Raw genomic sequence first — 12,637 nt, forward strand, 5'->3', positions numbered from 1 at the left:
GGTAGGGGCAACTGAACACCCAAAATAATGTGGTGGGGTTACTTATGTTTTTGGTTTCAGCCTTTGATTTCATTGTACGGCATGTCTTCTTTTGCCACAGTCCTCCCAAATAGAAATCATTTTTGTACTCAGTCACTTCAGTCATGTCTGACTCTTTGCAGCCCCATGGACTGTAGCCCGCCAGACTCCTCTGTCCATGGAATTTTCCAGGCAAGAATACTGGAGCAGGTTACCGTTTCCCACTCCAGGGGATCTTCCTAGCCCAGGGATTGAACCCGAGTCTCTGGGGTCTCCTGCATTGGCAAGCAGATTCTTTACTACCGCACCACCTGGGAAGCCAGAATAGTTTTACCAAGAAATAAAAATTGTATTTATCTGTGTTTAACATTTATTGTCATCCACCAAGTGCATCTTGCTTGAGGAGAGTCATAGATGAGTAAGACATACTGATGTCGTAAACAAGGTTATCCGCAAATGGAGAAACATAAAAACCAATCACAATACAAGGTTGGAGGCAGCAAGTGTTGAATGGAAGGCAGGAACAGTGCTTATTAATTCTGGTTGAGAACGGTTACATAGAACCCAATGAATGAAGGTGTGTTTTGCTGAAGTTTCTATTTTTTTCTTGAATCATTTCTCTTTCCTGTTAAGAGACAAAAATAAGAACATTCTGGCATTGTATAACACACACACACACACAAATCCTAAGGCTAAAAAAACACAAGAAGTGTTGCAGTAGGTACTCATTCATCCAGCCCACTTTTCTATGCCTGGGACAAGTTTTGAAGATGAACCTCCAAAGGCTCAAAAGGCAGCACTGAATAGTGTGTAGGCCTTGGGGGTCAGATACTTTTGCATCCTGTCTCTGCCATTTTACCAGCTGCATGATCTTGGGTAAGATACTCCTTATTAACAGCCTCTCTTTGTATTAGATTACCAATCTATAGAACAAGGGCACTAATAATTTACTGGATTGTTGGAATAAACAAGCTAAGGCATGTGAAATGCTTGGTACGCTATATAAACTTGATGCATTTTAGCTATTATTTTTATAATCCTGAAAAGAATATTGGGAATTCTACATTTGTGAGTTTAATCACAGTCTTTTGAATTTATATATTCTGCCCATATCACTTCTTGGGTTAATAAACACCTTACATTTAATACCTATATAATTAAGTCTTGCTTCAATTTATCCAGAAGCTACCTCTTTCCAACTTTGACTGGAGGCACCTCACTCTCTAAAACATAGGATTTAAAGCACTAATCCATGAGTTCCATGGTTTTATATAAGGGGAGGTACTAATAATATTTTCTACTTTGTTGGTGATAACTGTCAACAGTTGTCAGTGTTTCGTGAGCTTTTTTGACAGCAGCATCTCCTTAAATAAGAACTTTGAGGTACAATACATGATATTTTCCAAACTGTCTTCTTTGAAATGTTATTCTGAGAGGGCTCAATGGGTGTTCCACACAGAAGGTTGTAATTTAGGAAGCGCTGAATTAAATGAGAGTTTGTTAGGTTCTCTGTAACATCCCGTGTACCTCAAATACAGTAGGTAGTGGTTTTTGAATTTGTTTCTCCAAAGCATCTTTTTTTTTTTGGTGGGGGCTGGGTAGGGGCGGGAATTGTCTGGTCGGCCAAGTGTTCTGGGAACACAATTTGAGAAAAGCTGATTAATAGTAAATTACAGCTTCAATCTGTTATCTTACAGGAGTAATTTCCCTCTGAGGACATTACATTATTTATTATGTGGAAGCACTTTCATTGCTTTTCTGAACATTCAAAGACTCTAAGGTGATCTTTTTGCAGTGTATTCTTATCATCCTGACATTTTTTCCAGAAAAGTTTAATTGTATCTGTTTACTTAAAGATATCATTCTGTATATATTCTCTTTTCCAAATTGCTTTTAAGAGCATACTAAGTAGTGATCAGCTGAATTGTGTAGTAGAAAGTGTGAAGTCATGCAGCCCTGGCTTGGAATCTTTGTTCAAGAACCCAGAATTTGTCTTTGGATGATTTATTTATCTTCTTTGATTCCTACTATTATATTTTCTGCTCTATTACTATTATATTTTCTATAAGGATTAATAAACTCTTTACATTTAATACCTATATAATTAAATCTTTCATTTGTCTGGAGACATAGCTTTTTATCCTTGTCCTTTGATTTCTTTCTCACAATACTCTTTCTGACTTGATCAAGCAAATATGAATCAGTTAATTTTTTTAAAACTGAGTTTGGAACTTGATTAAAACAAAAAAAAATCCCATGTAGATTGGGACATGGGATATTCATACAATCATGACTAACAATTATAAGAAGTCACTGTTTATGGTTAACCCCTTTCCCTATGTACACATGCAGGCAGGAAAAATTAGGTCACTTTTCCTCCTCTAGGGCCAAATCCTTGGGAGTGGAAAGCTACAGGGAAAGGTGTTTTATTCCTCAGTCCATCCCTGTGGGGGAGACTCCTAAAGTGCTTGAATCGAGCAAGAAGTAAGAGCGAGTTGCAGCTTAAAGAAATACCCCTTGAAGTTTCATTTTCATGATTTCATCAAATGATATTATATTACTGAAAACTTAAAATCATAGTATAAATATTCTCATAGTATAAGATAGTCTGATTAAATTTCAAGTATCCAATGTCTCAAATTTCTCCCCTCAATAGGCTTTTAGAGATATATGTTCCAGTGTGTTTTTCAAAGTAAATACCTATTTCCCAGCCTTTCTCATTCAGGCCTACCATAAGGAGACAATGCCTCCTTATGGAAGTATGGAAATATTACCGTATAATAGCTGAATTCCATTGATATCATCCTGTGAAAGTTTGAAATTCTTGGAATCTTCTTTGCTGTAGGTTGGATACATCACAGCATTAGGATCAGACGAATGACTCAGACCTAAGGAATGGCCAAGCTCGTGTGTTGCAACATATAGGAAGTTAACTCCTGAGACCAAAGAGAGACATACAGTGACTGTAAAAATAACTATATGCATAATAAAATCAAAACAGATAATCAAAATCAAAGTAACTATAAGATACCTAACTCTTTAAATCCTCCATAGTTTTCTTATTTGTTTCCAGGCCTTCATGAGGGGATAGGTTTAAAAGAGGAATCGGAAAAGTAGTACTTTAATTTTATCACCACTTCTGGTTTTAAGAAAATATGTTTTTTTCAGCCTATTTGCTTCTTATGTAATCACTCAGCAGTGTTCAGAAGCAGAAAGCAAAGGCTTATTATAAAGACCTGAGTTTGAAACCTGGCTCAGCTACTTACTAGCTGGACAACTCTGAACAAATTAATGGGTATTGCTGAGGCTCAGTTCCTCATCTGTTAAATGGAGATAATAATTCCTACCTTATAGATTTGTCATAATAACTTGAATTTCCCAATATCTGAAAAATGATGAATATTCAATAAACAATGAAAGTGAAAGTGAAGTCACATGGGACTCTTTGCGACCCCATGGACTGTAGCCCACCAGGCTCCTCCGTCCATGGGATTCTCCAGGCAAGAATACTGGAGTGGGTTGCCATTTCCTTCTCCAGGGGATCTTTCCAACCCAGGAATCGAACCCAGGTCTCCCGCATTGCAGGCAGACACTTTAACCTCTGAGCCACCAGGGAAGCCCAATGATAGTGGCTCTGAATAGCAGGAGAGAGAAAGTTGGTTTCGAGAAAGCATGACTGCAGGGCAGGACCTCCAGGCAAGGCTGCAATTTGCTTTCGATTAGTTAAAGTGTGTTAAATATATGTTCTCTCTCCCTCAGACTCATAGATAGGCTTTGCAAATAGCAAGGAAGTTGCAAGTGTGTGAGTTTGAGGGGCCAGAGTTCCAATCATGGTGCATTAGATTGAAGGAAGGTGGGAAATATTTTTAGTTTATTTTGTTTACTTTGAGTGGGAAGAGGGAAGAATGAAAAACACACACAAGATGTGAGATGGAAGCAGTGTCATAGTTTTACATAGGTTAGATTTTCACAGCAAGGCATCACTATGGTGGTGAATTCCCACTGCCAAACACAGGTATTCATTTCACTTTCAGGGCCAGGTAGTGGCCAATTTTTTAAAAGCATTATTTTCAATTAGGATTATTTATCTAGAGCTTCTCTTCATTAGTTTTCTGTTTTGTCTATAATCTCCCACTTTGTAAAATGATGACCACAATGGGCTGGGTTATATTATATACATATATATTATATATATATTCTGACCAATAATGGCTAATATTAGTGTGTGAGTGCTGTTGCTTCAGCAAAGCTGTGGACTGTAGCCCACCAGGATCCTCTGTCCATGGGATTCTCCAGGCAAGAATACTGGGATGGGTTGCCATGCCCTCCTTCAGGGGATCTTCCTGTCCCAGGGATCAAACCCACATCTCTATGTCTCCTGCATTGGCACGTGGATTATTTGTGACTAGAGGAAACTAGGAAGCCCAAATAATAGTAGAATTATATATAATTCTCCAAATATCATAGTCTCTGCCCCTTTTTCCGGAAAAGGCAATGGCACCCCACTCCAGTCCTTTTGCCTGGAAAATCCCATGGACGGAGGAGCCTGGTGGGCTACCGTCCATGGGGTCGCTAAGAGTCGGAAACGACTGAGTGACTTCACTTTCACTTTTCTCTTTCATGCATTGGACAGAGAAATGGCAACCCACTCCAGTGTTCTTGCCTGGAGAATCCCAGGGACAGCGGAGCCTGGTGGGCTGCTGTCTACGGGGTCGCAGAGAGTCGGACACGACTGAGTGACTTAGCCGCGGCGGCAGCGGCCCCTTTTTCTCCTTTAATTAAAAAACATTTGGGGGATATACACAAAAGAGTTATAATTTATTGAAATATTAATATATTCCAAGCACTATGCTAAGCATTGCATAAGCATTATCTCATTTAATTCAAACAACAATCCTGTGGGGTGGGAATTACTTACAGTTCCATTTCACAGATGAGGAAACTGAGGCTCAGAGAAGTTAAGTAACTTGTCCAAAGAGAATGTGACTAACTGGTAGAAGTAGAGCAAATTGAAGCCAATGTTGCTTGACTCTGTAGCCCGAGCCTCCATCTTCCATACGTGGAACATTATGAGCACATTTAAAGCACAGAGGTTGGCAGTTAGCAAGACTAGATAACTATTATTAATCAAAGCAATTATCAAAGTTAGAGAGAGTTAAGATATAGAAAGTTCAGGATTTTAAAAAGGATGCGTAGTAGAAGAGATACAGGATGCTGTACCTATCCCGATACCATCAGTCCAGCGTTCATCCTCATCGAAGTGAGCATCTCCTCCCAGGCCTGGCCCAGGTGCAAAGGCGTGAGCCAGTGTGGCTCCTGGCCCATCAAAGGGATACGGGTCCCCGTGAGCTGAAAGAAAGCAGGGAGATTGCCTTTAAAGACTGAATCTATATCCAGTCATTCCATCTTTTAGTCTATATGATTAGTGAGGTGAAAAAGATCAGTCCAAGCAGCCAGCTACATGACAGGGTGGTTCGGGTATTTGTTTGTCACGGGAACTTTTTCTTTCATACAGCTGCTGCTCATCCCTGATAGCCTCCACATTTTGAAAGCTTACTGATGCAGGACTTTAAAAACATTCACATCTAATTTATCTAAACGTTAAATTTGATCATTTTCCTTTGCCGCATGGTTGCAGAGTGGAGAATACTGCATTCAGCAAGTAATTGAATATCATTTAATGTAAGTTTTCTTAAAAATCTAGCTTATTCTTTGTGAATATAGTAGTTTCTTGAAGAACTGTGCTCAAGGTTTCCTAAGGTAGATTTTGATGTGCTTTTATTTGTGATGCAGAGAAATTTATTTTCAAACTGTTATCTGGCCATATCCAACTTACCTGGTTCTTAAAAAGCATGGAGTGTCGTGATCAGTGCTTTCTATAAGGTTTTCTTCACTCTTGTCAATATTGTGGTTTAAGTTTAAATTTCAGCTAAATTCACAGCACCCAGGAAGTGTAATATTAAAGCAGACCAAAAGAGCAACATTTGCCTCTAAAATTTGTACCATGAAGCACCAGTAATTAATAGCAGTTCATGTATATGGGTTTTATCTCCTTAAGCCCTTTAATATAAAATTTTCTATTTTCTGCTTTCTTACTAAATACATGAAAGGTGTTGGCAATAGGCCACAGGGGCAGTTCAATTCTTGGAGACCACTTAGGGCTTTTGGAAGTTGTAACCTCTTCTTTTGCTTATATATGTGCGTGCGTGCTAAGTTGCTTCAGTCGTGTCTGACTCCCTGCGACACTATGGACCGTAGCCTGCCTGGCTTCTCTGTCCACGGGATTCTCCAGGCAAGGATACTGGAGTGGGTTGCCATGCCCTCCTCCAGGGGACCTTCCCAAGCTAGGGATCAAACACGTGTCTCATATGTCTCCTGCACTGGCAGGCAGGTCTTTACCACTAGCGCTGCTTGGGAAGACCTTGCTTATAACTTACACACATATATAAAATGATTCATGTTATAAAATAGAGGTTGGCAAACTTTTTCTGCAAAGGACCAGATTTGTGGGCTTTGTGATCTCTGTTGTATTTACTAAAGTCTGTCATTGTAGCCTGAAGCACTCACAGACAATAGGTAAATGAAAGAACATGGCTGTGTTCGGGCTTCCCTCATAGCTCAGTTGGTAAAGAATGCGCCTGCATTGCAGGAGACCCTGGTTCAATGGACATAAGTCTGAGTAAGCTCTGGGAGTTGGTGATGGACAGGGAGGCCTGGCGTGCTGCAGTCCATGGGGTCGCAGAGTCAGACATGGCTGAGTGACTGAACTGAACCGAATGGCTATGTTCTAATAAATATTTATTTACGGATTTGGCACATGGACCATAGTTTGCCATCTTCTGCTATAAAAAGTGGCTCTAAATTAATGGACTAGAAAAAAAATGTAGTAACATTGACATATATGTATATCTTTATATCTGTATCCCATTAATCTGTAAAGAGATTGATGTATCTGTCTATCATCTATCTATATCTCATTAAAGATTTTAAATCTGGAAAACAGGAGGGCACGGATATACACAACAAGCAAAACAACACACAGGATCAGCCTGAAGGAATCTTCCTTACCTCTTCTTGCAAAGCCAATCATGATATCAGCAGTTCCCCATCTAACTCTCTTAAACGTCAGTGGGATTGCTTCGCTCCATATTTTGAAGGCCTTGGCCACTAATTGATTCACTGTGGTATGTGGTAAGTCTGAAGTATATGACATGATCCTGGTAGCAAGCAAGAAAACAATGTTTGACCTTTTAGGAAAAAGACTATATTGCTTTTGCCAAAATGAGCCAAAGCAAAACTGACCTGTAGGTAACTACTTTAGAAGTCCATTTTGGATGATTTGGGAATAGCGAAAATTCTGCAACATCTGGTACTCCACATCTGGGCTTCTCCATGATCTCTATAATACGGGGGCTTAATATTCCAGTTATAGGCAGGTGAAAGAATCCTTCCATCCGCTTGAGTCTGACTTCTAAACTATTGGCATTCTTAATTTTTGAGTCAGATGAATAAAATCTCTTAAGATAGTCCTGTTGGAAAGAGTAATTGATTTGTAATTCTTGTTTGTTGTCTTCTTTTATCTCAGAAGTCTGCACATCTTTGCCTCTGATTCCTATGGACCCAAATAGTAGTTTGAAGGCAGAATAGTTACACAGTAACCAGGTAAAACAAAAGTGCATTCATGAGAAGAAAATTTAATATTGATGATGAATCACTGCCATTTCATTTCATGGCCAAAAGAAAAGAGTCCCTCTATTTTTCTGTTATCCCATTGTATAATTTTAAAACATAGACTTGTTTTTAATAGTCAGGAAGAGTGCCCAGTTTGCCCTCAAGGTGTGCACCTGAGGTCTGCCCTTGGCATCAGAGACCCTTTGGGGAGATCCAAAGTCACCCAGCCCTTTCTAAGATGCTCTGGAGGTCAGTTCCCCTGAGGTTAAAGGTTTTAACATTTTAGTCCTGGGAAAGGAAATTAGGATATTATTTCATTTAATATATGTATTTTCTAGGTGAAGAAATCAAAACTCATAGTAACTAAATGGTGTGCTCCACAGTCACGTATTATGTTAGTAGGCAAACTGGTCCTGAGTTTCTTGACTGCTTGCCAGGCCAGAGCTCTTTCCATAGCTAAATTCTTTGTAAAACACTTTCTGTGAAGCTGTAAGGTAAAGCAGTTCTCTTAGGTGTGTTCCATGTGCAGTTAGGTCCCTGGGAATTTCTTAAAGGGCCCCAGTGAATGGGTGTGAGGATATTTATCTTTTCCTAAATAGGAAAAAATAGAGTGAATGAAAATAACAACAGCAGCAGCCTCCCAAGAACCTTGATGAAGTACTTACTAGTGGCAGGGACTATACCAAGAGCTTTATATGCTTATCTTATTTAAACCTCATAACCACCCAGGAACTTGGGTATGGCAATACTTTCCTATTTCACATTTGAAGAATCATGGCTCAGAGAAGGGAAGTAACTTGCATGAAGTCACCCCAGGAGTAACAAAAGGAACGGGTATTTGAACTCCAATTCTGATTCCAAAGCCCATTTCCTCAGAAAAACCTACAGCATCATGTTAATGTGTGATAGTGCCATCAAAATGAGTTAGGTTTATGAACTTCACATAAGTACCCTTAGCAGTAAGGTGCTCTCTCTTCCTGTTCCCAAGGACTGTGTTTCATTCAATACAAGTACTCGCTGTTCATCCATGACAGTTGGGAGTTAATCGCTGATTTAAAAACAAATAGCTCATTTTCTCCCTTCCAGAGCTACCAGCTTTGCAAAGACACCCTCTGGAAGAAATCTCTCGGTATCCTTGAGATGACTTTTCCTACCTTCCTTTAAAACTAGAGAACCTCCCTCTGGTTTACTGGCAATCTGCACCCTGGGTGGAGGGGCTCAACACTCCTGCAAGTGGACTCCCTCTGGAGAATCCAGAAGATGGAACCATATGAAATGGACCTTTTTCAGATCAAAAGAAAATAGTCAAATAGGACCTCCCTGATGGTTCAGTTGTTAAAACTCTGCCTGCCAATGCAGCGGACATGGGTTTGACCCCTGCTCTGGGAGGATTCCACATGCCGGGGTGCAACTAAGCCTGTGTGCCACAGATACTGAGCCTATCGTCCTCACAAGAGATGGCACCATGATGACAAGGCTATGCATTGCAACTGGAGGAAGCCCGCACAGAGCAACGAAGACCCAGCACAGCCAAAAATAAAATAAATACTTTTTAAAAATGGTCAAATATCAGTAATTTCATATGGTTCAATCCAACACATTACAGGGACTTTCAAAAAAGTCAAAGTTAGTGTGAGATAAAACTCAACTTTTCTTATGCTTAAAGCTTAAATTTATAAACAATTCTTTTACCAAGTAATAATTACGTACACTTTGGGCTTCTCTGGTGGCTCAGCCTGTAAAGAATCTGAAGCAGAACCCAAGGAGGCTTAGGTTTGATCCTTGGGTCAGGAAGATCCCATGGAGAAGGGAATGGCCACCCACTCCAGTATTCTTGCCTGGAGAATCCCATGGGCAGAGGAGCCCTGTGGGCTGCAGTCCATGGGGTCGAAAAAGACTTGGACTCGACTGAACCACTAACACTTTCTGTCCCTCACTCACATTAGGATAATTATTAAGTAATATATTGGAAAGTACATGACTTTTGAATCAGAACTTGTTCTTGACTCTTGTCTCTACAGTTAGCAAGTATGTGGGATGTGAATCAACTTTACTTTGGTTTCTTCTTTTTCCCAGGATAGAGCTGAGGATTCAATGACACCACGTTTACGATGTATTTCATAATCTGAAGTTGTTACATACACGATAGCTGGTATTGTTACCACTTCATTTATTTGCTAGACTCCTCCAGGTATGAAACACAGTATTACTGTCTCCACTGGATATATGAGAAAACCAAGTCAGAAGTTCATGCCTCACCCATCATCATCGGTTTATCAGCAGGAGAGCTGCAACATCTACCCTCATTTTCTGTTCTCAAGTCTCTCCATCACTAGGGTCCTCATCTTAAGAAGCATCGCTTTGCTCTTTATGAGCATATCTTGAGTTACAATACACTGTAGTGGTCGTGAAAGCTTCAATTTCTATAGTATGTCTCAGGGATATTGCTTCACAACACCCCCATTTGATTGATATCATTGTATCTTCAGCTAGAAAACTGAAGCTCAAAGGTTAATAACACGCCTCTGTCCATCCATGCAGTCGAGTGGAGGAGGTGGAACTTGAATCCCCTTTGGGCAGGCTTCAGAGCCTGCACTTAATCGCTACTTGATTAAAGCATATATTGCCTTTATAATAGGGAAAGTTATTAAAGTGACAAAGCACAGTTTGTCTGGAAAGTCCGTGGCGGCCCGGGAGAGAGGGCCAGAGACGTACCTGAGCCAGCTGCCAGCGCGGGTCGCCCTCGCCTCCCGGGCCCGGGCCGAGTGGCAGGGCCGGGCTGCCGGGCAGCAGGCACGCGGCGCATAGCAGCGCCAGCCGCATAGCTGCCTCCTCGCACTTACGGGGCATCTGGTGTTCTGTGCCGGAGGCTGGAGGAATTTATATGGCTTCTTAACCTTGAATGTGGAAACAGGTGACTCATTTGAGTGTTTTCTTTGTTTGGAATGTCTTACGGGGCTTTGAAAAGCGTGTGTTATCTTTCATTAACGACAACGAGGAAGTATTATGCCCTTATTGGCAGGAAGCACACAACGGATTTGTCTTTCAAAGGATTTTTTTTCCCACTTGTCTACTGTATAAATTTAACCGGTGAGAAGACATATTTTCTTTGCCAGAATCAAATTGCTACTTGTTTTTTTTTTTTCTTTCTCATTTTAAAGCCTTTATTTGTGCATTCATTTTTGGCTGTGCTGGGTCTTCGTTGCTGCGCAGGGTTTTCTCCGGCTGCAGCCAGTGGGGGCTACTCTCTGGCTGCGGTGCGCAGGCTTTTCATCGCGGTGGCTTCTCTTGTTGCGGAGCACAGGCTCTAGGGTATGCAGGCTGCAGGAACTGTGGCATGGGGGCTCAGCGGCTGGGACCCCCCGGCTCTAAGCACAGGCTCAGTACTTATGACAGATGGGCTTAGTTGCTCCTCTTCCCAGATCAGGGATCAAACCATGTCTCCTGCATTGGCAGGCAGATTCTTTACCACCGAGCTACCAGGGAAGCCCTCAAATTGCTACTTAGACATGTCTTAAAAAAAAAAAAATATTATTACTATTATTATTTTTTTACTTTACAATATTGTATTGGTTTTGCCATACATCAACATGCATCCGCCACGGGTGTACACGTGTTCCGACATGTCTTCTCAATGAAAAAATCGAGGCAGCATTATAAACAGGACATCTGTATTTTAAACAATATTAAAAAAAAGTGAAACGCATAGAAAAATACTAACACATAAAATATGCAAATAGTTAAGTCATGATGAAGCAAACGCTGTAACTGCCTCCAAAGTCACAGAGGGGAAGTCATAGTGTTTACACTGTGCACGTTCCTGAGTATACTCTACTGTAGCACGTTGTTTATTTCTGAATTTTCTGCAGTTAGCTTAAAATGTATTTTGTTTTGAACTTTTGCTTTGTTGCCCATGTTTAGTCATGCTGATTCTGTGCCTTTTGTAAAACAACGTTGCCTATAGCCTGAAATATATAGTATAGCCTATTCTTAAGGCTCTGGCTTTTAAGAGTCCATTCTTTTAGAGATTAAAGAGTTGCAGAAGAAACAATAGCATTTGTCCTGTTGGAAGTTTACAGGAACACTGTGACTGACCTACATGGGCAGCTGCAAGAACAAACGATTCCTCCATCAAGAAGTTGGCAACAACCAGCCATGCCCCTCTCTTGTCTCACCTTTAAAAGTGATTTGCTGAAACCCTTTGAGGAGTTGGGGGTTTTTCAGATACAAGCCACCTGTCCCCTTGCATGATCCTGCAATAAATCTTTCTGCTCCAACTACTGATGTTTTGGTTTGTTTCATCCCACGTGCATTGGGCACATGAACTTGTGTTTGATAACAATAGCTTTAAATGATTTTTTCAAAAGAAGGAATATCAAGTAGACTAGGTGAATATTTGAGGGCAAGGGGCATCAGGAAGAAAACTTTTCCTAAAACCAGCTACAAATACTTCCTAAATTGTTTTGATAATTCTTTCTTTGTAGATATATTTTTATTCATCATAGCAATTCTCTCTTTTGTGCGTAAGACTTCACTCAGGAAAGAAAACTTTTTCCTGAACTGTCTTTGAGCTAGCACCATTAAGTATATTTCTATGTCCCCAAATTTGTGTTGTCGTTTAGTTGCTAAGTCATGTCTGACTCTTTTGAGATCCCATGGGACAGTAGCCTGCCAGGTTCTTTTGTCCGTAGGATTTCCCAGGTAAGGATATTGCAGTGGGTTGCCATTTCCTTCTCCAAGGAATCTTCCTGACCCAGGGATCCAACCCACATCTCCTGAATTGACAGGCAAATCCTTTACCACTGAGTCACCTGAGAAGCCCTTGCCCAAATTTACTCATTCATAAAACAAAAACATTCTTTTATCCATTGTATGTGCTTGGTCCTGGGGATAAAGGAGTCAGTATACTCTGAACTTAATTATCTTGTAGGGAGACATAATGGAATCA

The 12,637-nt window shown here is 40.5% G+C and overlaps 1 protein-coding gene across 2 annotated transcripts; it reads right to left on the minus strand.

Annotated features, from left to right (window-relative positions):
* Positions 1-370: 370 nt before the first annotated feature.
* MMP7 (matrix metallopeptidase 7) lies at positions 371-10,599 on the minus strand. Of its 2 annotated transcripts, none has more exons than XM_006053064.4 (6): positions 10,405-10,599; positions 7,321-7,547; positions 7,087-7,235; positions 5,251-5,367; positions 2,793-2,954; positions 371-643 (listed from the first exon to the last, which is right to left on the minus strand). In XM_006053064.4, the coding sequence occupies exons 1-6, from the start codon at positions 10,537-10,539 to the stop codon at positions 615-617; spliced, it is 819 nt and encodes a 272-aa protein (XP_006053126.1). In that variant the 5' UTR covers positions 10,540-10,599; the 3' UTR covers positions 371-614. The 2 variants fall into 2 exon arrangements, with proteins under 2 accessions (XP_006053126.1, XP_006053125.1); XM_006053063.4 differs by having other exon boundaries at positions 5,239-5,367; positions 10,405-10,593.
* Between the last annotated feature and the right edge of the window lie 2,038 nt (positions 10,600-12,637).

This window comes from Bubalus bubalis, chromosome 16 (genome assembly GCF_019923935.1).
Source record: "Bubalus bubalis isolate 160015118507 breed Murrah chromosome 16, NDDB_SH_1, whole genome shotgun sequence".
Classification (NCBI taxonomy): Eukaryota; Metazoa; Chordata; class Mammalia; order Artiodactyla; family Bovidae; genus Bubalus; species Bubalus bubalis.

Coding starts and splice junctions, on each gene's coding strand:
- MMP7 (XM_006053063.4), bottom strand. CDS start 10,539: ATGCCCCGTAAGTGCGAGGAGGCAGCTATGCGGCTGGCGCTGCTATGC. Junction 7,236..7,320: donor TCTAAAGTAGTTACCTACAG/GTCAGTTTTGCT, acceptor GCTTGCTACCAG/GATCATGTCATATACTTCAG. Junction 5,368..7,086: donor GATTGGCTTTGCAAGAAGAG/GTAAGGAAGATT, acceptor GCTTTCTTTCAG/CTCACGGGGACCCGTATCCC.